Genomic DNA, 23,342 nt, shown 5'->3' on the forward strand with positions numbered 1-23,342 from the left:
TGTAATGTCCTCCAGCTCACCTCTGCTGGAATCTCCCTTGCAGTCAGTGAGCTTTCCCCCACCCTTGCTGCTCGGCCAGGTCTCTCCTAGGCAGAAGCCCTTCTGTTATACTCCAGCAAAGCCTGATACCACCAAACGTTGCAAAAGCTGCCTTCATACTTCCATTGCTGCATTCGCATTGACTCCACCTTCCCTCTCCTCTCCTTGCTCTTACAGTTAACTGAGCTAGGCTTCCAGCGTGTCTTCAGCTATGTGTGTTCCCAGTTCTGGAAAGTTTACATCAATGCTGACTGTCATTAATACCGAGATATTTTTCTGTTTGTTTCGTTGTAGGAAATGAACAGAATGGGCTGGACTTTAACAGGCAGGTAAGACACTCCCTGGGTTACCAGGTATTCTCCTGCTTTCTTGAATTACTGTTTTTTAATTGCTCATCTTGCTGAGTCCCAGGCAGCTAAGAGATAAAAACTGTTAGGTCAGAAGCTACCATTAAACAGACCACATAAGTTCTTCCCAGTTCCCCTTGTGGGATAGAATGACAGATTAAACTTCTGGTTTCCAGGCCTTCCTATTTCATAGAAGTTCAGATAATTATGGAGTTTCTTTAAATCACCATTTGCTTGAGGCTTTTTCTGGCTTTTTTTTTTTTTTTTTTTTCCCCTCCCATTGTCATTTAGAAACAAAAGGGACCTCAGTTACACTGGCAAACGTGCAAAGCCTGCCCCAAAGCCCCATGTGTTTCTGCTGCTCGTGACGCTGGCGCTGAAAGCACTGTGGCGTGCGCGTCTGAGAGCAGGGGGCTGACTCACAGGAGTATCAGCAGGGGCTGAAGATGAGGCGGTTTGATGTCCTGGAGTGCGTAGGTCAAGACCAAGCCTGCCTACGATGGCAGATTCCTCTCCTCTTTGAGAGATGGGGTTGGAAAGGGACAGCAGATGAAAGCAAGTGCTTCTTGCAGGGCAAGCAGGCCCTAATTGCAAATGAACACGTGAGGGACCGCTGTCTTTGCTGTGTTTGCTGTTATCCTCTTGCTTCATATAGCTAAAAGTAACCCCTTGTCTCACCGAATGCCCGGAGATTTTCATACGTGACTCTGGGAAATCCCCAAATCTCACATCAGAATTGTGAGGGCAGGAAGGTGACGGCCCTCTGGAGCGTATAGATCTTGAGTCTGTGCAGACACGTGAGAAAATGTTCTCCGAGTCCAGAGCTAAGGACTCCTGCGGCCACCAGTGGGGCAGGACTCGGACCTTGTGAAGAAGAGGGGGAGGTCTAGAGAGCTAACCCGCTGGTCTGCTGCAGGCCTCCGGGGGCTGGAGGGGAACTGGAGCGAGGAAAGCAGAAGGGGCTGGAACTCCAGGGGCAGTCACTAGCATTCGAAGCAGATGTTGGCACTCCTAACAGTCCAGAAACCTGCCGGCTTCCAGCCATGCATTCCCCAAGTTCAAGGGTTGTGATCCTTCGCAAAGGCTCCCTGCCGGCAGCAGATGGGCAGCTGAAGCTTCTCGCCGTGACTTTTCTGTCCTTCAGGCTTGCCTTGGTGGTGGCTCTTGTCTGACAGATGTCAGCGAGCTACTGTTTGTTTGTTTGGTTTGGCTGCTCCGGTTTTGGGTGGGTCGTAACTTCCTATCAAAGGTGTCTTAACACGCTCAGCCATCTTCCAGGTTTTTGGAATACCCAGCTGAAAACAAAAAGTCTTGTGTCTCCAGCTCTGTGGATTGCAGAGCCCAAAGCACAGGCTTTCTACACGCCAAGAGAAGAATCCAATCTGCTTATAACTAGTGATAAAAGAAAATTCCCTCGAGATAGAAATAAGCTATGAAAGTATAAGATCGTTACACGTTGCAAACTTTTCCTATGGCAACACCACAAAGATGTTAGAACTGGAGGCTGTGCTGAGGTTAATCAAGGGAACGTTATTGACTGTGGTGAAGCGGTGCTGATTTACACCCACTGATGATTTGACCCATTATCTTTAAGGTCCTAGTCCCCTGCACGCCACCGAGTGAGTGGGTGCTGGTAAAGCTGTGGGGGCAGACAGCCTTGCAGTCAGTAGGATTTGGACCAGAGTCTGCTCAGCAGAAACATTCTCCCCCCAAAAAGAGACCGTAGTTTTATGACAGTCTTTTGTAGCATTCACTTCCCACTTCTGTTTTTTTCCTTTCACCAAAGGGGTACCGCAAAATCCCTTTTATTTGTGCCAGCACGTCTGTGTAACTGAGTAGCAATCCTGACTGGGGACTTATCAATGTTTAAAAAGCAAAAGCCTGTGAACAAGCTCATTTTAATTTTTTTTTTTTTAAATTTTATTTTTTTTTTTTAATCTGGTGGGATTCCACAGAACATAGATAGTGTCCGCAGCAGGGGTTTTGCAGGGGTGTCAGGGATGGGGTTGTAACAGTCCATGTGAGTGGACATAGGTGTGAGCAAACGGCTCTTTGTCTCCCTCTCTTGGCCCTCCCAAGGCCATGTGGAGACTTGAGCCATTATTGTTGTTATTATTTTAAATGAACGTGAGCCCAAACGCGCACACGGGTTATACACTCACGTTTCAGGTTGACCTCAGCTACTGGTGAATTCATCTTCAATTTAGCAAATAGATTTCAAATGATGAGAAAAAGGAAGAAGGGAGATATGGAAATATCAAAGTGTTTTCATGTAAAATCAGGTGCTGAGCTCTTTCATTAGGGGTGGAGGTTGGTGGGTTTTTTAATTTTGGTTTGGGGTTTGAGGTTGGTTTTGGGTGGCTTATTTTTTTTTGTTACCTTGCAATTCAAGTTTTCAAACTGAAGCCAGAGAGGGATGGTTTGAAACCCAACTCCAAACTGCATGCAAGAGCTGCTGAGCTCTCTTTGACTTTATTTGGAGCGCTGGGCGCTAATCACTTTGAAGATCATAAATCTCATATTATTTAAGCCTCTCCCCCAGTCTTTGTAGATGGCCTACATTTCAGGTCTGTTTCCCTCCCATGTTATGCTCCAGGCGGGAAGAGAAGGGTGGAGTGACCTGGTTAGACCCCTTACCTGCCTACCGATTCCCTGCTGTGGCTGCTCTCACCCTGAAAATGGGGAGGAGGGAAACTCCTGTGGAGTTTGAGGTTTTCTCGCAGTTTGTGGGTCAGCCCTGCGCTTTATGAGAAAGCTGCCTTCTGATCCCTCAACCTATTTGGCAAACATTTCTTCCCCCCTCCCCTCTTCAAACTCTCCTCCCACCTGGATGCAACAGTAATTTGTATGTGAATGAGAGGGAAAAGGGTGTGTATGGAAAAAGAAGCATCTTCTGCCTTGCCTATCTGGTTTGGCTTTTTATTTAGTGAGTCTAATGCTGGTTGTTTCCTGTTTATATCAAGGGAAATGCAAAGAGACAGTAATAAACTTTCACCTTCGGTGCTGGCAACCTGGGTAGGGACATCTGCTTCTTGATGGTTTGGGATCGTGTCCAGAGCGTGTCAGGGACAGAACCGAGTAACTGGGCAAGCACGGCTTCAGAGCCGCCACGAAAGGGTGTCCAGTGGGACCAGGAAAAGATCTGACTGAAACTGTTGAAATGGGAACTTTTCCTCGCCGTGATGTGGTGATCACCTCACCAGGTGAAGCTGCTGTGGTCGTAGCAGGTCTGGCCCGGTTTATTTCCCTGTTGGTATATGCAGCCTTCAGCCTTTACGGAAATATTGCACTGTTTGGTTTTGTAGATGGCTCCGAAGAGAGCTGTTCTGGAGAGCCAGGGAATTCACCCTTTGTCTGGAGTTAATCCCTGAGATAATATTGCCTTCTGGAATACACACGTGGAGCTAGCACTGATGGTTTTGGGAGACGACAGGGCTTCTGTGGGTGTTGTAGCCCAGCACATAGTGCTGTGCATTGATCCGCAGCTGGAGAAGGAAAATACACAGACACTGAATCACCGATCTCTTCTCCATCAGGAAAGTGATGTGTAGGATCGTGTCCTTGCGGCAACGCAGTCTCCGAGTGCCAGGGAGGAACGAAGGCTCAGATCTCCTCTCCTTCCAGAGGAGGGAATGAGAGGTCCTCTCCAAGCCCCTTTATGCTCTCAAGCACTAAGCTGCATCCCAGTGCTGGGAGAGAATACGTCTGTCTTGCGTTAAAGCTGAAAGGTTATGTGTTACCAGCACAGGAAAGGCTTAGCAGGATCTGCATGTGCTCTGTATCCAAATACGTCATGCAGTTTCATGCCAGCAAAAGGCTGACCCTTGCAGGCAGGCTGTCATTTGTTTAATGATAATGACAGGTTTGATGTTTGTATCAATGTAAAGGTGATCCTGCCGTGCGACTCTACAATATTTCAGACAGACAAGCAGGCATTAGTGAGCAGCTTGAATTTTCCTGTTGGTTCTTTACTCCCACTACTTTATTTTCTTTGGTTTACACCAATTATAATAAGGATATATACGTATTTCCAACAGGCTTCCTAGAAATAGGGTCTTGGGATGGATTTACCTGGGAAATGGACGTAGCTTGGAGATGCATTGCTGGGGCAGGATGGATTCTCAGAACACAAAGGGAAGCATCCAGACCAAAATAAGGAAATAAGAAATGCAATTGAAGTGACCTCGTATTTCATATGCACATTAGCTCGACACATTTGCACGTCAGGTTGTCTTGACTGTTGCACTTGACTGTAAGGGACAGATTTCAAAATCCCTCTCTTCCAGTGATCAGTCAGCATTAAATAATTCGAGTTGCTTAAGATTCCCAGTCAGTAGGACCTGAGCAGACTTTTTTAGCCAATTGAGTGTGTCTGTATATCTCAAAAGAGCGGTGAGGGACTGGGCATGTTGAAAAATTTTTCCCTTCCAAAACCAAGCGAAGGCTCCTGTGAGTTACTGCCCTGCTCTCTGCAAGAGGTGCCAAAGGGGTTCCCGTCCCTCAGGACCTCCTTATATTAGATGTCCCTGCCCTGTTCATATCTGACAGAGTCATTGTCTAAGGGAACTTTAATTTTTGAGGTTTATGTGGGCTTTTCAACAGTTGTTTTGAGGTAATAGAGTGAGTTGTCTCAGGTCTTCACAGCTGATGTCCTGTAGATGCATGAAATGAGAAATTAAAGTGGGCAAACTGCATCTGAGATCTAAAGTCACTGGTGGCTCTTTTTCGGTGCCATTAATAACACTCTGACCTTGTTTGGTGCTTTCCACCCACACGTCTGAAGGTACTTTGCTAATGAATTTAGCATCCCGGTGGCTCCAGAAGGTAGGGAGGTGTTTAACCCCGTCTTACAGATGAGGCAGACACAGACTGACTACCTGGCTTTTCCCAAAGATGCTGAGCATCATGATTGCAGTTGAAATCAGTGGATGTTTTTTAGGACAGTTGCCTGTGGACATTGAGGTGTATTGTAATCCAGGGACCTGCTCCCTGGCAGAGCCGGGATATGGACTCCGATTCTCTGATTCATAGTCTTGTGCTCAACCACAGACAAGTTCTTCCTCCCCTCCATCCTTTTGAAGGTGGAAAGAAGGGCCTAACTTGCTAGGTAGTTTGTTATTAATATCTGGGATGCAAAACTCTGCAGATTTAATTTTGCTCAATCAGGGCTTCCCTCCCCGCAGGGATCTCTCTCATAGTTTTTCATTCCACTTTGTGTTCCCACCTCCCCCTAATCTCATGTGTTCCCTATATGTCATTTCTGTTCCTGCTTGGCTTTTCCCTGTGGGTAGTTCAGGTTTCAGTCTGCCCTCCAGATTTCCATCCCAGTCCTGCTTTGCCCTCCTCTCAAGGGGAGGTTCACATCCTCCTTCCTTCTCCCCTCTGGCGATCAATTCAGATTTCACTCTCTCTTCTTCTCCGCATTGCCCCAGGGTATCTGCCTAAGTCTCGCATCTGCTTTTCATCTCTTGAGCCTTTACTAACTGGAAATCAGCCCAGCTGTCCATATCTGCCTTGATTGACACTGGATCTAAGCTGAACACTACCTTGGCCTTTCTCTTTTGAAGTTCCCCTGCTCTGTCCTAGGGATAGACTGATTGCATAAATTTGTATGTGTGCTGGTTCCTCATTGAAATGCAGCCCTTTGGGAAAGCATCAGAGAAAGCCCTGGCTTGAGGGAAAGTCCTCTGTTTCTATATATGGCACTGTTTTGCTTAGGATAGATATGTAGAGGAACCCCTTCTTCAAGCTAGTTTTGTTCTGGCGCCTTGCAGAGGCCCTGAGATGAGATTGCTGGGAATGAACTCCAAAACAGGTCAGTGAGTCTCTGGGGAAGCTTATGAGGGAAAGGGGAACGGAAGCAGGAGGAAGGATTTGGCCTTTTAAAATTTTCTCTCAAGAAGTGGACTGAAACCGCTGAATTAATTTGACGTTAGCCAATAACAGTTGACAGCAACCCAGCATCGCTTCACAGTTGGCTGGATTGTATCTGTTCCTTAAGATCCAGCTGCAGTGCATTCACAAACTCCCACTTTCCTGGTCCAGGCTTCTAAAGAGCAACCTATATTTATAAGGCATTTCCTACGCTTGTTGCCTTGGTCCACTGGCAATATATCTTGTACAGCTGTTTCAAAGCTGTCTTAGAGATGAGAGAGGGAGAGACAGGTCTTCCTTTCGTGCAAATTCCCTGCTCCACCTGGCCTTCTATCATCCTTTGGGAAATATTTTCTAGGCTTGCAGGTGACGAGCCCTAGTTTCCTGGACCTGTCTAAAGGGATACAACAACTATTTTCACAATAGAAACCATGCTCAAGGCATGGTTGTCACTGTCAAACCACTATTTAGGTTGCCCGGCACCTTTTTAAGCGGTGAGTTGCACGAACTACTGTGCATGGATATGACTCTTCTGCCTACTAGAGAATGGCTCATCGGTAATAAAGAGAGGACTCCGAATTCTTGAAGGCCTTTCATCTGGTGAGCTCCAAGAATTCAATCAAAAGCCTGCACCACCCAGCAAGGGTGGGGCCCTACACCCATTTTGCAGAAGGGCAAGTCATAGCATAAAAAAGGTGAAGGCGATGGGGTTTCAAGCAAGGCCTCTAATTTTGGAAGGCTGACATCAGAGTGCACTTTCTCTCTTCCCAGAGGTGCTGATCTGCTAGCGCTCCGTGCGGAATCAGTGGGCTGAACCGGGGCTGCTCAGCCCCTTAGGAGTCAGATGTTGGGTTTGTGCTAGCAAGAAACCCTCTTGCTCTGTTTCCCCGACACATAGAAATTGCCCAAAGCCACCACGATGGGAGTGGAGAACTGGCTTTGAGCCCCCTCTTCCCCTCAATCACTAGACTTCATTCCCTCCACCCAAAAGGAAAAACTATGTGATACTTTCCAGTGAAGTTGATCTTTCTCACTCTCCCTTTCTTTTTTAATTATATTACTTGTGTGTATTTAATGCAATCCCTCTAGCTGTTCTTCCTGTGTCCCAGATGCCTGGGGCACAGCAACTGGTGCCAAAACTGCCGTGAACCAATCAGAGACACCTGCGGAGCTGGGATGAAGCCAGCCCCAGTCACGGGAGCCGTCTGATTCCAAGTTAATTCCTTTCAAACGTGGGATGTGGTGGGAAGTGCCTTGCAACCAAGGGCTACCTGCACCCCGACTCGCTAGATGGACACTGCTCTGCCCTCCTCGGTAGATGACTGATCCGGGAATATCGGTACTGGACAGCAGGGAAGCAGTGCCAGATATTTGGATGGTTTGTGGCTGGTTCACAGCCAGAGGGCACAGAGAACACAGAACAATCAGAGTCTGCTCCCCTGGATGACAGATCCATGGGAAGGGGAAATTTTTTCACGCAGGGAATTTGGAGAATGGTTCAGGGACTGGTTCTGGCCCCAGAAAAGCCCAATAAGGCAACTTTGCTGCTGACTTCAACAGGAACATGATTAAGCTCCAGGGAACCTGTGTGAGCATGCAAGAGGGCATGGGAGAAGCCATGAAGCCCGGTGTGTGTGTGAAATCGGATTGATAAGGAAAGGGGCAGGGATGCAGCCCAGGGTGGGAGCAGAGAAGATAAGCACAAAGGTGTAGGCAGAGGTGGAGTTCTGGAGAGCTTTGGAAGTTGGGCAAGTGAAATTGAGAGAGATGCAGGGAGCAGTGCTGTAATGCTTGGGAAGGCTGGAACAGAAGGGCAGGACCTCCAGGCTGAGGATGGCTAGGGAGGAGTGGGCAGGGAGAGTCCTGGAATGGAGACATGAGAGAAATCACAGCCTTAATAGTGGTAAAATTGTTTTCTGCACTTTGTTTGGAGATTCTCACTGTTCTGACCAAGGGAATGGCATCTTTCCCTCCCCTTTTTTTTTTTAAAATACCTCCAATTTGGCATGTCCACAGGCCTTGGCAGAGAAGGTACCACATGCCTGAGTACCAACAGTAAGAGTGAAGGTGCTGTAAATTGTTGCTTCCCAGTATGTTTTTGCCAGCTCTGCTCCCTGAACACGGATCGCCATAGGAAAGCACCAGGTAGCCTCTGTGCTCTCCTGCAGAGGCTGGAGTCTCTAAAATGAAGAGCAGCCCTTCGTCAGGACGTGCAGGCGCCGATAAGAGCGTGGCCGTTCATACCTCTTCCCATCCCTGTTTTCGGTTCTCCGCTCCCTTGCCCAGCGCCTGCTTTAGGAGCCTGCTGTGCTACACGTCATCATTTTGAGGTTTATCGTTCGGCACAGAGGGGTGACTTCTTCCTTTCTCCCCTTCTCTGTTTAAAAGCAAAAACACTAGGGAAATGCTGGATCGGGAAGGCTGTGAATGCGCAGCTGAGCGTGGTTCCGTTTGTTTTCTTCTGCGAAGCCTGTAGCTTTGTTATTCTTAAAGCTCTGATTTTCCACCCTGCCTCTTACTGCAGCTAAGGCACAACTATTACCATCCCCAGCTGAAGCTCAGGGGATAAAGCACATCAGATCAGGCCTCAGTTAATGAACTCAAAGGCCTCGTATAGCTGTGATGCAGGTGTGTTGAGGGTAGGGGTTACACTTCAATTTTTCAGTGTGCTGTCATTACTGAGTTACAGGATATTGTCTGTTAGGCGTTCGGCGTGGGATTAATTCCCCTTTTGTCAGGCTGACAGCTTCTGAAAAATCCCACCCTTCAGTGTGAAAGGATATCAAATGTTATAGGGTGAATATCATTGCATTGACACAAGGGTTTTCTGCTTTCTTCCCGGGTGTCTGTTAAGCCTTGCCGTACGTGCAGGATAGTACATGTGGAAATAGTAATTGCAAGCCCATTATTATTATTGCTATAATTTATTATTAGTGTGTTTTTTATTTTATGGTGCCCACGTGTGCAGGTAATTCACAGAGAAGTGCACTTACACCATCGGAAGGTGGGAAGGCTCAGTTAACTGCAATAGCCTTGCATCCAGTTTTTGATACCCGTTTCTGTCGCAAAATTTCCTCCCTTGACTTCAGGCGAACCATTTTTTGGGGCAGCTTCAGATGGTCCTGTTGTATTGAAAAGTGATTTTGGAGCCATTCAGCCCTGGAAGAGCCCTGCTGTTTGTTTTCAGCAAGGGGCAAATTGGTTCAGACCCTCTTTTAAGCCTGTGTGCACCTGATCCTCTTTTATCCAGCGAAATAGCCTCAAGAGTGGGGGAGGGAGCCATGTGCCTAAGTCAAACTCTTCAACAGTTGTGAGTTGCTGACTGTGAGATAACCCAGATACGAAGGCAGATAAACATCTGTTTCAAAGAGGTTACTGTCTAAATAGTAACTGCACAACAAATACGATTGTCTTCTATCCTACAATACCCACCAGGGATCCTGCCTCGTTAGTGGTACTGGAGAAGGCTGACACGGCTTTAACGGCCTCGCTCTGGCAGGGTGCGGGGATCTCTTATCGAGATCTGGGGAGAGCACACGAGGCTCTGGGCGCTGAATCGGTCGGTGGGTCCCACCTCTGCGAAGAGGGTGATGGAGTGGTGCTCACGTTGCACCAGAAGCGCTCGTCAGAAGGCGGTGGCTTGGGGGTTGCATTCAGGCTGCCTGCTCCAGTCCCTTGACAGAGGAGGAACACCAGTCCAGATTACCAGTGAGCAGTGACCCTAAACTGGGTTTATACGGGGAGGGCTGCAGCCAGAGTCCTGCCCAACCAAGGGGATCCAACCACTGAATCAAATGTGGGCTGGTCAGTCCGTCTGTCTGTCTGTCAGGAGGGTATGGCCTTCCACACAGTGAAATCAGAGCTTCTAAGGCGAATCTTTCCAACTTCCTCCTGTAAGGCTGGCTTTTCACAGCTCTGCAATATGTCTGCAGGATGTTTTTCATGAGCCAAATGTTTGCCAAAAGTTCACAGATCAGTTACAAAACAGATGTACTCTTTCTTTTTTTTTTTTTTTTTTTTTTCTCCCCTTCTTCCTACTGGTAAGGAAGAGTTTGTGCAGTAATTGCAGGCAGGTTGGGAGATGTTTTCTTCATAATTCTCCTTCTTATGAAATGTTTATGAAACACCTTCCACAAATCGGTTACGCAAGCAAGCTGAAGAGCTTTGATCATTTTCCATCGCCCTCAATATGTTTCTTAGTTTGTTTTGCTTTTTGTTTTTGTTTTTAGGCCAGCGATAGGTAAGAAACAATCCATCCTTGGCCAGGCCCTGCAGAGGTGCTAGCCAACTAAGGAAAGGACTCTCTTTCCATCCAGTCACCCTTCCTGTGTTTTTCACTCCGATTTGCTCGGGGGCAGCTGACCCTATTTTAAGGCTGTGAAAACATCCACTTGAGATTTGCAAGTGTGATTCCTTTCCTATCCCGCGGAAGCCCGAAGGTAGCTCCGCGTACCGGTGCCGCCATCTGCCGTTACCTCCTCGGGAGGAGCTTGGGAGCTGCTCCCAGCCCTGCCCCGAGCCTCCCCTCCAGCCCAAAGGGAAGAAGGTGCCCGTAGATCCGCAGCTTCCAGCCCAGTTTTCGCACCTCTCCCCGCCCGCCAGCGAGCGGGATGTGTTTGCAGTGCATCGCTTGGTCCCGCTGTCCCGCAAGTTCGGGTTTTTTTTTTTTTTTTTCCTTAGATAAGTGTTATTTCCCCAAATCGAATTCAACCGGGAAGAAACTTAGGTTTGCTCTCAATGACTTCTCGTTCCCCATCTCCCGGCTGGCCTGACCGTCGTGTAAAACCAAGGTCCTGAGGAACCACAGTGGGATCTGGTCCCGGTTTTAACTAAATCACTGTCTCTCGCTTGCAACGTTTGAGCATCAAATACCTACGCGAGGTGATTCTGTGATCGTTCCAACCTCTTTTTGCTTCCTTAAAGAAAACTTTTCTCGTATTTGCAGAAAATGCCTGCAAATATGAGTCAGATGCGCTGGGAAAGGAGAAGGCAACTCCTCCCCTAGTTTTATTAATTTGAAATTTACATTATTTTAAGGGAGTCTCATGATATTGAGTGGCCTCGCCCACAATGTGTGTGGTTTTTTGGGGTTTTTGGTTTTGGTTTTTTTAATGTACAGTTGGTAATACTGCCGGTTTAGCCAGGGAAAAAATGAAGGTGCGGGATTTGCATAAACCATCCCAAAAGTTTTGGATATACCCCGAACTCTTGCTAATGAACAATTAGCCAGCTGCAGGCCTGTTGGGGAGAGAGAGAGGAGGGAGAGGTAAATTTGAGCCTAAACCCAATGAAAATAGGTGCAGGGGAGAAGGATTTGTCAAGAACACCCAGGTTCCCGCCCACTGCGCAGGAGGGAGCCAGAGAATTCCAGGGACGGGGGAAGGAGCAGTGGGAGATGTTGTTGTTTTTAAATCGGGAACCGGTCCTTTGCCAAACCCACCTCCCGTTCTCATATTGTGCGATGCCGGGATGCAGCTACACACCCCTTTCGCCCTGGAACGCTTCCAAATCATTCCGCTTGGCAGCTGTAAAAATTGATTTCAGTTTGGAAATGGCTTGTGCTTCTTCAACACTCCACTCCTATTGGGATCATAACTTAGGCGGGATCAAGTGCCTCCTTCTCTAAGACGTGGATAATTTTTCTTTTTGGGACTCTTCAGACTTGGATGACTGCATTGCTTGAGGCAGACACAATGAATTGCAAGCAGGCGTAACTTATTTATTTTTTTAATTTATTTTTAAGTTTTGGCTCGGATGACGACTTTTTTTTTTTTTTTTTTTTTTTTTAATGCACCCTCAGAAAGAAAACGTGCATAAAACCATTTGCCTGCAATGACTGAATGGCTCAGGGGTAACGGTGTATCCTCCTGAGCCTTTTCCCTAACATTTAGTAACTTAGACGCTATCCGCATTGATAGCCATCAAGAAGATCTTTTCATCTGATTTTTTTTTTCACCAGGCTAAGAGGGATGATCATGCCAACCTGAAAGGTAGGAACGGACTGGAATTGATAGCACGTATAACTCTTGTTGCAAGGAGCTAGCATTATTGCAAAACGAGTTTCGGCAGCGTCCAGAGCTATCGTTGTAATGAAAGGAGATGTTGTAACTCTCTCCCCTCCACGTAGTACCTGCCACAATGCAGAGGTGAACGTTACAGGGCCAGCTCCTCCACTGCGGCCGAGAGCTTCTTGTGGTCGCGTTTTCTCCTTTGCTCCGGTGGAGATTCATTTGCTTTGGCCAAATTGAAGTAAAACCTTCATCAACCAAAAATACTCGCTTGGGCCACTGTTTTTAAAAGCTGAATTTCTTGTCCCCCTCTGCTGGTGGGAGGTTGTATGACCTAAAGGCCGTACGGCAAAACCCCTGCAAAGGTGACCCTGCTTGTCCTTCTGGGGGATGGTGGGCTCGGGAGTAATTTGGTGGGAGATGGTGAGGTTCAGCCCTAGGAGAAAAGTGAACCTGCAATGCTGGGCCCATGGACAGGGTTTTCAAGACCTGTCTTTTCTGGTGTCCTCCTGGTTTTTCCAGTTTGTGGAAACTGGAACATCTTCTTACACTGGAAAGGCTTAGATGAGGAACGGGGCTCATGATGTGAGCCTTGTTCCAGGCGTTCTCATGCTTATGAAAAACGTCAGCCTAAGTTTAGAAATTGTTTGCTTGGATCTTTTCTTAGAGAAAAAATATGTTATAAGAGCTGTTATGACTTTTCTGTCTCCTGTGCATGGCATCTGCGTGTAGCCACTCCTCAGACAGCTTTCAGGAATTAACCTAAAAACTTCTAAAAGTTTCCCAACCAAGTTCCCCTTTCTCCCGTCCCAGTCAACCTTAGCAAAGGATTTCAGCTAGTACAAAGTGATGTAACAGTTTTTTGTTTGTTTATTTTTAATGTAGTAGCAACCTTAGAAATTAACATGGGGACTATGGAATAAACCAGACACAAGGACTCGGTTCTAGTTCCTGGGTAAATTCCTGTCTTAAGAATGTGAACTCAGAAATAAAGATTTTTTTTTTTTTTTTTTTTTTTTGTAGACAGGAGTCTTTCTTGAACATTAAAGTAGGTCAAAATGACCACTGGTCAAAGGGCTGACAGCTGTGAAGTTTTCCAGTTCTTTATCCACCGTTTGTTCTAGCTAAGAAAGCAGATTTTTCCTTGCCAAGACCAGTACAATTTCTTCTTGTTTTCTGAGCTGAAATATGTTTGGTGCCTGAGGTGTTGCATTTGCAAGTCTGGAAGATTACACCGCTTTTTGAGGTCTTTTACTTCATGACCTTTCCTTTCCCGTCCCCTTGTACCGTTCCCTGCCACCTGCAGGACGAAATCAGAGGCTATCTATAGCCAGCCCCGCCAAGGGGTTGCGAGTCGTGATCTGTAAAGGAGAATTGCTTCCTGTTCTTCCTTATAACTCCACAAAATGCCTCAGTGTTTTGCCAGAGGAAAGCACTCGGGTGTTTGAAACCTCGCTAAGTCACTGCAACTTTGTTACTTCCTCAAGTGTTTTAATTAGTATGTTTTCTGCAAGCCTCCCCTTGGCTTGGCAGAGGGGGAGAGCTATGTTCGTGTTATAAACCGGAGAGCAGAAGTGAGGAAGGACCCCATGCTTCTCTGCAAAGCGTGAGATGGAAGCGTTGAGCCCTGATCTCTAACTTTTTTTGAAAGGAGCCCCTTTCCCGATGCCTTCCAGCCTCTCAGACTCCTAGCCCCCCCCCCGCCACCTCCTCCATCCCCTTGTCTCTGCTCCCTAATGCTACAACTACTTTGCTCTTTTTCAGATTAAAACCGAAGACCTCAGCGACTCCTTGCAATCTACAATCCCCCCTAGGTCAGGTCACCTTGTGCAGGGATCATCAATGATGCCCGGAAGCCAAATCGCGGGGGTAAGTGACTTCGCTGCTTCAGGGATCCAGAAGTCTGAAACGGCACTGGTTAGAGAACCTCTGGAGAAGAGGCTGGGTTTGACACGCTTGCCAGACTACATATGCCTTTTGGCAGTGGCGAAAGGAGACGTGAGTGTACAATGGACACTACATTGAAAAAGTGAATTTGCGTTGGCAAAAGTCAGCTTCCTCCTCAGCCTCTTTCTTTTCTGCAGAAAATTTTATGTGTGTTCAAAGGCAGACTGGACACGTACTAGGAAGAGATTTCCTTTGAGGGTTTACTAAGTAGGCAAACCACACCATGCTCAGGAAATCCCTTGAACTGAAAATAATCGGAGGCTGAGACAACACCAAGGGGAAGCATTAGATATGCTTGCCCTGGTCTTCCTTTTTCATTGAGCACCTGGTTAATGCCATTGTTGGAGATGGCATCCGAGGCTAGGTTAACTCTTGAACTGAACCAATATAGCCATCCTTGAATATGTTGGCTCCAATTGATTTACACAAGAGAAGAAATTAATTCCTTGAGGGATTTTTTTTTTTCCTAAGGTAAAAAATTGGTGTTTAGCACTTAACTCTTGTTAAAGGCTAGTGGGAGTTAGATGCCAGAAGGCCACACAGCTGCTAGGTAATCTCTTCCTTCATTCTTTCATGGGTTATTCAGATCCCTTACACAATTCAGGGACTGTTCAAGTTCCCCAAGGCTTCGAAACAGTTCTTGAGAAGCTCAAAAGTCTCATCTTATTGAGTAATGAGCTCCTTTAAAAAGGTACTGCTAAAAAGAGTTGGTCTTATCGGGGCTTGTGTGTGTGTGTGTGTGTCCCAAGCAAATATAAACTCTTATCCCCTAATTCCTACACCAGACCTGGGGCTGGGACCCCAGTAACATGAAAGAGTGCTGGGATGTAATCCTCATCTCTCGGTACCTATTGCCCGCTCCGCTTAGTGCAGGGTGGGGAATTCCTGGCAGTGACGTGGCAAAGGACGGGAAACATTTTGGGATCTGGTCACTGGGTCCATTGCAGTGCATTTGCTGTCGGTGCAGAGAATCAGGCACTGCTGGGCATTGCTTCTTTCCCATCTCAGCACGCGGCTGGCTGGGAAATCAGCCTTCCATGGAAAGTAGGCTACCGGTGTTCGTGAGATAGGACAGTCAGCTGCACATTCCTGTGTAATTTTAGGGAGTTGACTCTCTGAAAACACAATATCTGGAAGAAACTGAAATCCAAGAGGTTTCACTGTTACTTCTAACAACCGGGTTTTGATTGTACGTGCCTCAAAACAATCATTTTTTCAAGAATTTACTTTTTCAGATAAAAGTAGACAATTCTCCATATGGATGTCTGAATGTGCGCAGAATTATTCTTATATAGCTGAAAACTTCAGATCCTAGAGCACCTCTGGATCCATAGTTCTCCAGTGCACGAATTGCACAAATCTGGTGTGTTGGCAGTTAAATGAAAAGTGTGCATTGGATCAAGGACGGTATAAAAGAGCAGGGAAGCTTTAATAGGAGAGGTGATAGTGTGTGAAGAGCAGACGTCTCTGAGTCTTGTTGTTCCCTTTGCTTTCTCCCATAGGATATGAGCTCTCTTCACACCCTGCAGCAGCTTGTATTGCTTCCTGGTCACATGCAGTCAGTTCCCCAGTTTCTTCTGTCTCAGTCTCAGGCTGGACAACAAGGTAAGAGCAATAAAAGCTGAAAGGGGCATTGTTATGAGCAGATACATATCTAGGAAAAACCTCCCTTCTCATGACTGTTGCTTTTAATCTGATCTGGTAATGTTTTCCCAGCACGATGGTGTCTGTTCCCCTGCTGTGTTACTAGCTGCATTTTCCCCTGCTCTTCCCCCCTGTGCTGGTTCCCACAGCTGGGATGATCCCAGTGGTTGCTCCGGGAAAGGTCCAGTCCTTGAGATGCTCCTGGCACCTGTGGCTTGTGTGCGCCAAGAGTGCCACCTTGGGGCCAGTCTTTGCAGGCTTGGTGGGGATCCCACCTCCGAAATTCGGGACAGCATCTGCTTGCCTTTCAGCAGAAGAGCCAGGAGCCTGCTCCCTGGGAGCTCCCAGGAGCCTGCCTGGGCTCCCAGCCTTGCCGGGTTAGCACCCTCAGTTTTCTGGAAGAAAACTGAGGAAGGGTTGAGTTGACCTCTCTAATACCTTAGAGGGAGAGCGAATCCAGGGAAGGAGCTGAGCCGCTCTGGTGGAAGGATGATGCTGGCACCGGAGCAAAGAGGTTTAACCTAGCCGGGAGCAAGCCGGGGATCAGAGCTGAGAGGTTTGGAGTTGCCAGTGGTTGTTCCCAAATCTCGCTCCAAGCCATGGGGCAGGAGAGGACAGGAGGTCTAAGTACTTCTGAAACACAGTGTAATCAGCTCCGTGAAAGGCCTGCGGACTGAACTCAGTGCTTGAGAAAGTCCCTGTGTTTCTATTTTTACCCCTGATATTTTTGATGGCATTTCTCCAATAACAGGGGTACAAGCATGCCATTGATGAAGTTTTATGCTGCTTGAGGACAGACGAGCATAGGCTGACAAATAACTTGACAGATGCAAAGGTACTTGAGTCCTTTGCTCACATTCTTGATTTATTCCAGCACAGAGGTCCCTCCGTATGAACCAATACTCAGAATTAAAAATGCAGAATATTTTAATATTCAGAATTAAAAATTCTCTGCAGCTTGAATCCACTGGTACACATGCTCCGAAAGAAAACCTGTATTGTAGGCAAATGGGAAACCTATTTCTCATTGACGGTATATAAACTCTTTCTCTTTGCCAAATCACGCTAAGTGGTGTAAAAAGAAACTACTTGTTATATATTTACCAATAATCTAGAATTTAGTTTGTTTGAAATGGCAGAGTCAGGATAATATGTTGTGTGCTGCCTGCTTTTATTCATGTATAATAGGAAACATATTATACTGCAAAACAGAACTTGGTTCCTTTTCATAGAGTTAGAGTTTCTTCTGTTAAGTGACTTCCTTTGGCAGCTATAAACCCCTCCAACAGATGGCCATTTGTTTGGCCATGAGCCCTTTTGGTTCCAGACGTGATAAAGCTGGGATATTCTGGCCAGTAGCCAGCTTTTTGTGCAAGAGCCACTTCCATTTGCATAGGTGATTGCCAGGTTTTAATGATCCTTTGCCATGTGCACGCACAGCCACTGGGGAGTGAAAGTGAAGGCACAGGTTAGTTTTGTGGAATTAGTTGTTTGGTACAGGTACAGGTGGAGCGTTCTTCATACCAAAGAGATGCCCAAAATATTCCTGAAGTTGTCCCTCGGGCCATCATGGGAACACCCTCAATGTTTCCCGAGTTCTGACTGATGGATACATCAGTTCACGGATTTCATGGCCAAAGGGACTTGGCTGTGGGCTTAGCCTTCCCAAGAAGTTGGGTGCTTTCTTTTGGGTTTTTGTGTTTTAAAGGTGTTTTTAAGCCAGGTAAGTTGCCAGGTCTGATTCAGCCCTTCAAAAACAGCTAATGCTGGCGGACTTGATTGAGGGGGTGAGCTCTGTGCTGTAAAGGTGGAACTGAACAGCCAGGTAGATGCTGGGAATACTCTCAGCCAAGATTTTGCTGCTGAAGTCTTCATCTTATGAAAACACAGCCTCCGTCTCATCAGATGTCAAACCGGTGATTCCTGAATCCAGTCCATAATTTTCATTTGAGCTAGAGCTTAGCTTTCGCAAAGGTGTTCAATCATGATTTTAAAGACTCCAAATGACAGAGCATCCGCCATGTCCCTAGGCAAGCCATTCCAGTGATTAATTACCTTCACTGTTAAAAATGTGCACCTCATTACCAGCCTGCATTTGAAATTCAAAGTTGTTCCAGCATTAGAGAAAGCTTATTGAAACACCAATCTAAATAAATAAATGGGATCCTGCACATTCAGATCTAAATTAAAAAAGGAAAGACAGAAAGGGAGAGAGGGGGGACTGATTGATTCTGGAGATTATCTTTTTTCCTTTTTTTCCTTTTTTTTTTTTAGTAGAAGTCCATAAATTTCTATAGTTTTCCCTATAATTGTCAGTTACAATCAATGGAATATATCGACTGTTTCAAGAAAGGTTATAAATCCTTACTAAATTCTATAGGCTTCACCTCCAACAGACTTGAAGAACCTAACTAAATTTCTAGGGAACTACACTGCTTCTGTCAGTACTTAATCCTTTAGGACGTTCCCTCTAAGATACAGGCTTGTGCTTGGCAGTTTGTCAACTAAACAATTACACAGTCTCCATAAATACTAGGTTTTGTTAGTTTTATAGATTTCCCTTCTTTTTTCCTTTCATCATTTTGTGTCAGTTTATATATTCCAAAAGAAATTCAATTTATTTGAAATACGGTAGGGTAGAAAAGAAAGGGTCAGATGGCTTCAAAATGACACTTCAAAATGAAATGTATAGTGGAAAGCAGAGTGGGAAGGCTCGTGCGATTTACTGTAGGATCAGGATTTTTTTAACAAGATCAAGTGGCTGAAAGTTGGAGTCAGAAAAGCTTCTTTTGGAAATAAGATGCAAATGTTTTTTAACAGCTACAATGATTAAGCACTGGGAGAGAACGCCACTAAGGATGTAGTAAATTCTCTGCTGCTTGGCATCTAAAATCAAAGTTTTGATGTCTGTCCCCTAGTTCAGCCTTGGGTTAATGAGCTACATGCAGGGATCAGTGGATGAGATATTTTACCTATATCATTATTGTAATAATTCCTTTCAGCCTGAAAAACAAAACAAAAAACATGAAAAGAACCTTTCCTTTCTCATAATCCAGCTCAGAGACATCCACACTCATAATGGCTAAAATTCTCATATTTTGAACAAGAGCTGACGTTTTCCATTCAGAGATGACCCTTCCCTGTGCAGAGTGACATTCAGCTGCCCAGGTGCTGATGAAGGAGCTGGTCTGATCAGATGCATCTCTCTTTCTCTCCTCAGCTTTGCAGCCAAACCTCCTCTCCTTCCCTCAGCAACAGGGCAGCCTTCTCCTCTCCCAGCCGGGACCCAGCCTGGCATCACAGGTAACTTGCCTCAACATATACAGTCCCACCCTGAGAAGCACTCATCTGCAAAAAGTGCTGCTTCGCTAAAGGCAAACGGCAGAAAAAAAAAAAATGTGTACTTTTCTATTGTTGTGACTTAATGCATCTTTTTTTGTTGTTGTTTTGTACAGGCTGTGGGCCGTTCTGGCCTCCCTGGCTCATCGGTTGAACCCCACCTGGACGTACCCCAGCATTTGCAAGTGGCAAAGCACCTAACTCCATCAGGAGCATCTGAGGAACCCAGTGACCTGGAGGAGCTGGAAAAGTTTGCTAAGACTTTCAAACAAAGGCGAATCAAACTGGGGTTCACACAGGTGAGCGGCCTCGTCAATGGGAATATGATGTGGACGCGTTGGAATGGGGGAGTTTATGGCAGAGACACGGATGGAGGAAAGGCTGGATTAGATACAGTCTGGCTTTCTTTGGAGCACCCCCTTCCAAACACATGAAGAGACTAAAAGCCCTTCCTAATATTTCATTACCACAGCATCATTATCTGCACCTTCTCCAGTGCACAAAGGCTCAGGGGTGTGGGGCAGATTCCCGTGGGAAGAGAAGCCACTTTCTCTGGAAGGCAGGTCATGGAAAGAAGGCTGAAGCCGGTCTGGAAGCAACTTGAGAGGTGGTCTGACAGCAGGAAGCTGTGAGGGGTTTTTCTGAGCTCATGTTGTGATTTGGATCTTTTCTGGCAGGGTGACGTTGGACTTGCCATGGGGAAGCTCTATGGCAATGATTTCAGCCAGACCACCATTTCCCGCTTCGAGGCTCTCAACCTGAGTTTTAAGAATATGTGCAAGCTCAAACCCCTGCTGGAGAAGTGGCTGAGTGACGCAGGTAGGTGACATTACATGCAGAAATGCCACCGGTCTTGGCCAGGACGAGAGGGTCCATTCAGGAACATCCAATAAAAGCTAGGAAAATCCAAGCTGGGGCTAAGACCTCTCAGATCCGCGGCCAGGCTGGTAACAGGCCGCTTTCTGCTGTGGATCACACAGCAGGTTGCACGAGCAGCCCGGATATCAAACCACATCTGTCCTTTCTCCCTGGCACTATGGGATTCACATGGCAATTCGGTGTCTGGGGCAGTCCCTTCCTGCATCACCTCTTGCTCGGTTGCATGGCCCAGGGCAAATCACTGGATTAATCCATTCAGTCCCTCCCTGTGTAAACTGGAAAGAATAGGAAGGGATTCCTAGAGTGCTCAGAGGTCAGCCCGTGATTAGTAATTAGAAAAGGAAGCTATCACTGCAAGGGGAATCCCCAGTAGCAGCAGGATTGGGCTGATGTCCTCTGCTGGCTGCGAACCACTGCAGGAATGAATGGATTAGTCTCATGTGCTTTACTCAGCCCTTCAGCAGTTGCCTGTTTGACCGATGTGTCGTGTCAGGAGGTGTTTCACCTACACGAGGCCTGATCCTGGGGGTGTAAGTCAATATCTTTAACTGTGCGAAATTAAACCATTGGAAAATGCGTGGTCCCCATCAGAGCAGGCTGGAAATCAAGCTGGAAAAAGGAAAACTAGTGTGCTGATTAAAATTTTAGCACTCGTATTTCTTTCCTGATTTGGACAAGATCATTGATGGATTTAGGACTCATAAGCAATTTTAACCATCAGGGGAAGGATCCACAATGTAGGAACATTTTCCTTATTTTAGAAGGTGCCACAGTTCCCAGAAAGGATCTAGGAATGAAAATAGCTCATTATCTTCTTGAATATCTCTTTTCCCCTTCCTCTCTCTCCAGAATCTGCTCCTTTGGATTCTTCCATGAGCACTCCCAATTCCTACCCCTCAGTGAACGAGATGTTTGGACGGAAAAGAAAGAAGCGAACCAGCATTGAGACCAACATTCGCTCCACGCTGGAGAAAAGATTTCAAGATGTGAGGGGAAAATCTTTCAATGTGTTGCGAACTCTCTCTGATTTTGGTATTTGCTAGGTCATAGGAGCACTGAATCCTCAAAAAAAAAAAAAAAAAAAAAAAAAAGAGATAGCAGGTTAGAAAAGGCTTGAAAGGGGTTAACAGGAAAAGTGATTTAAAAAAAAAAAAAAGGAAATCGGACACAATATTTCCTCAATTTCATCACCACACCTCCCCATATATCGCCCCCCGATCGGTGCCCTAGCCAGAGCTGATCTGCTGCACCCACCTCTTCTCTCTGCGAGCTGCAGGCGTGTGTCACGGGAGTTGCGTGGCCACGGTGCAGCACGGGAACGGGCGCCCCGTTAAGCAGGTCTTGTGAGACCACAGAACTAGTTGCTCCAGATATTGCTGCTGAATCGTTTCAGAAGTGGAGCCCTTCACTTTTTAAGAATCAAGATTTCCAAGAAAAATCGCTGCAGAGAGCAAACAAGGCTTTAAATCAGTAGGACTGAATTGTACACTGAGAATTTTTCATCAAAACTGTTTTTGATCAGCCCTCATTTTTTCTTGGTTTCTCCCTCGTATCTTATCATCTAAAATTTTCCTCCTAAGGCTGCTAACGAGAACAAAAGACAGTCATTGCCAGACCATTATCGGCACCTCATTTATAGCTAGTATGAGGGATTCTTTGTAATGGGAAAACTGTCTTGGCATCTCTGTGCTAGGTATTTTTGACCCTCACGTCTCCAACTCGGATCAAAACTCACAGAGCTAAATGCTGTCAAATGCACCAGAAAATAAGAGATGCAGAAGAAAGGACAGGTACTATTATTTCCCTTTACAAACGAGGGATGGGCGAAGAAAGAGAAGAAGTGGCTTCTCTGAGATGGTGCAGGTAGGCGCCCAGACAGCACTCAGAACTTGTGTGTCCTGTGTAGTGATAAGAAGACCACCAGCCATTAGCTTCCCCCCAAGCAATGATTTAGGGCGCTGTTAAGATCAAAGAGCGTGGTGCTTTATGCAATAACAGGACAAGGTACTGTATGACTCAACCCCCACTGATTCCATGAGACCTGATGCTGAATCAGAGGCACTTTCTGGGTCACAGAACATAATCTCTTGCCCTAATATTTACCCTTTTTCTTAGAAGCAAATTTTCTCCCCTCGCCAGTTTACAGCCAACCCCACCCTTGCCCTCTGCCTTTCCAGCAGTGGGACCGTACATTGATGCTGTATGTTACAGCTCTTTGGGGCTTTCTTTAACCTCCTGCTCTTTCTCAGCAGAACCCCAAGCCCAGTTCAGAGGAGATATCCTTGATAGCAGAGCAGCTCTCCATGGAAAAGGAGGTGGTTCGGGTCTGGTTCTGCAACCGGCGCCAGAAGGAAAAACGGATCAGCTGCCCGATGCCATCCCCCATCAAATCACCCATCTACAATTCCAGACTGGTGAGAGACTTTGGATTAAGGAGTTCTACATGCCATCTCAGACAAGCGGGGAAAAGGGTGGGGGGATACAGGAGGGTTTGCTGGAAAAGGAGGCAGGACGTGTGCTTGTACTCACAAGTCCTTGAGTTACTGGGAGGTCCCCTCCATGGTCCAGTGGGGGACTACTCCTGCAGGAGCTGGGCTAGCCAGCGATCGGGCATAGACTCAACGTCCCAACTTTAATAGAATCTCATGCTCGCATTTACAGAACATTTCTTTTTATTCTATTAATGAAAACAATAGAAAGAAAATACAAGTTTGCTAGAAGGTGCCGGTCAGTTTAATTGTAGGATAATTTATCCAAATAGGGTCGCTATCCCAAAACTTTTCACCCCAAGATTGGTAAATAAAAGCTTTCCGAAGTTAATGGGGGAGGAATCGGCATTCCCTGCAATGAGAATTACATCCAGAGTTGTTAACTCTGAAACCTCGTGGTAACCATTTACATGTTTGTTGTTTTACGTCTGCGCAGAAAGGCAGAATACACTCCAGCAGTGCTAGCTCTCCTGCTCTTGTGTCGTACATTCACATTTTGGCAAGCACACTTTCATTGCCAGGAAGGATGAGGAAAAGAGAAACTGTTGTGAGAGTTGCTGGAAGCATGTTCTTGCAACCTGCTGTCAGTGGCTACTGCGGATAACAAGCTACTATTGCGTTTCTGCTAGTTAATAGTTGCTTAGCTGCTTCCACCTATAAAAGTGTCAGGAACCTCCCTACAGCGTTGTTAGTGCTGGAGCACACGTGGGTGGGAGGGAGAGTACATATTCACAAGCAATATTTTATCTTGAAATCTTCTGGGTTTTGGAATTATG

General features: G+C 46.3%; 1 protein-coding gene across 1 annotated transcript in view; it reads left to right on the forward strand.

The window, feature by feature from the left end:
• The window catches only part of POU2F3 (POU class 2 homeobox 3), a 42,094-nt gene that overhangs the window by 16,215 nt on the left and 2,537 nt on the right, over positions 1–23,342 (forward strand). The window contains exons 4-11 of the mRNA XM_074162427.1: positions 334–368; positions 14,033–14,137; positions 15,718–15,820; positions 19,080–19,162; positions 19,315–19,497; positions 19,876–20,017; positions 20,927–21,063; positions 22,330–22,491. Coding sequence (XP_074018528.1) covers positions 334–368; positions 14,033–14,137; positions 15,718–15,820; positions 19,080–19,162; positions 19,315–19,497; positions 19,876–20,017; positions 20,927–21,063; positions 22,330–22,491 — 950 coding nt within the window. The remainder of the gene's footprint in view (positions 1–333; positions 369–14,032; positions 14,138–15,717; positions 15,821–19,079; positions 19,163–19,314; positions 19,498–19,875; positions 20,018–20,926; positions 21,064–22,329; positions 22,492–23,342) is intronic.

Source organism: Numenius arquata, chromosome 22, assembly GCF_964106895.1.
Source record: "Numenius arquata chromosome 22, bNumArq3.hap1.1, whole genome shotgun sequence".
NCBI classification, from domain to species: domain Eukaryota; kingdom Metazoa; phylum Chordata; class Aves; order Charadriiformes; family Scolopacidae; genus Numenius; species Numenius arquata.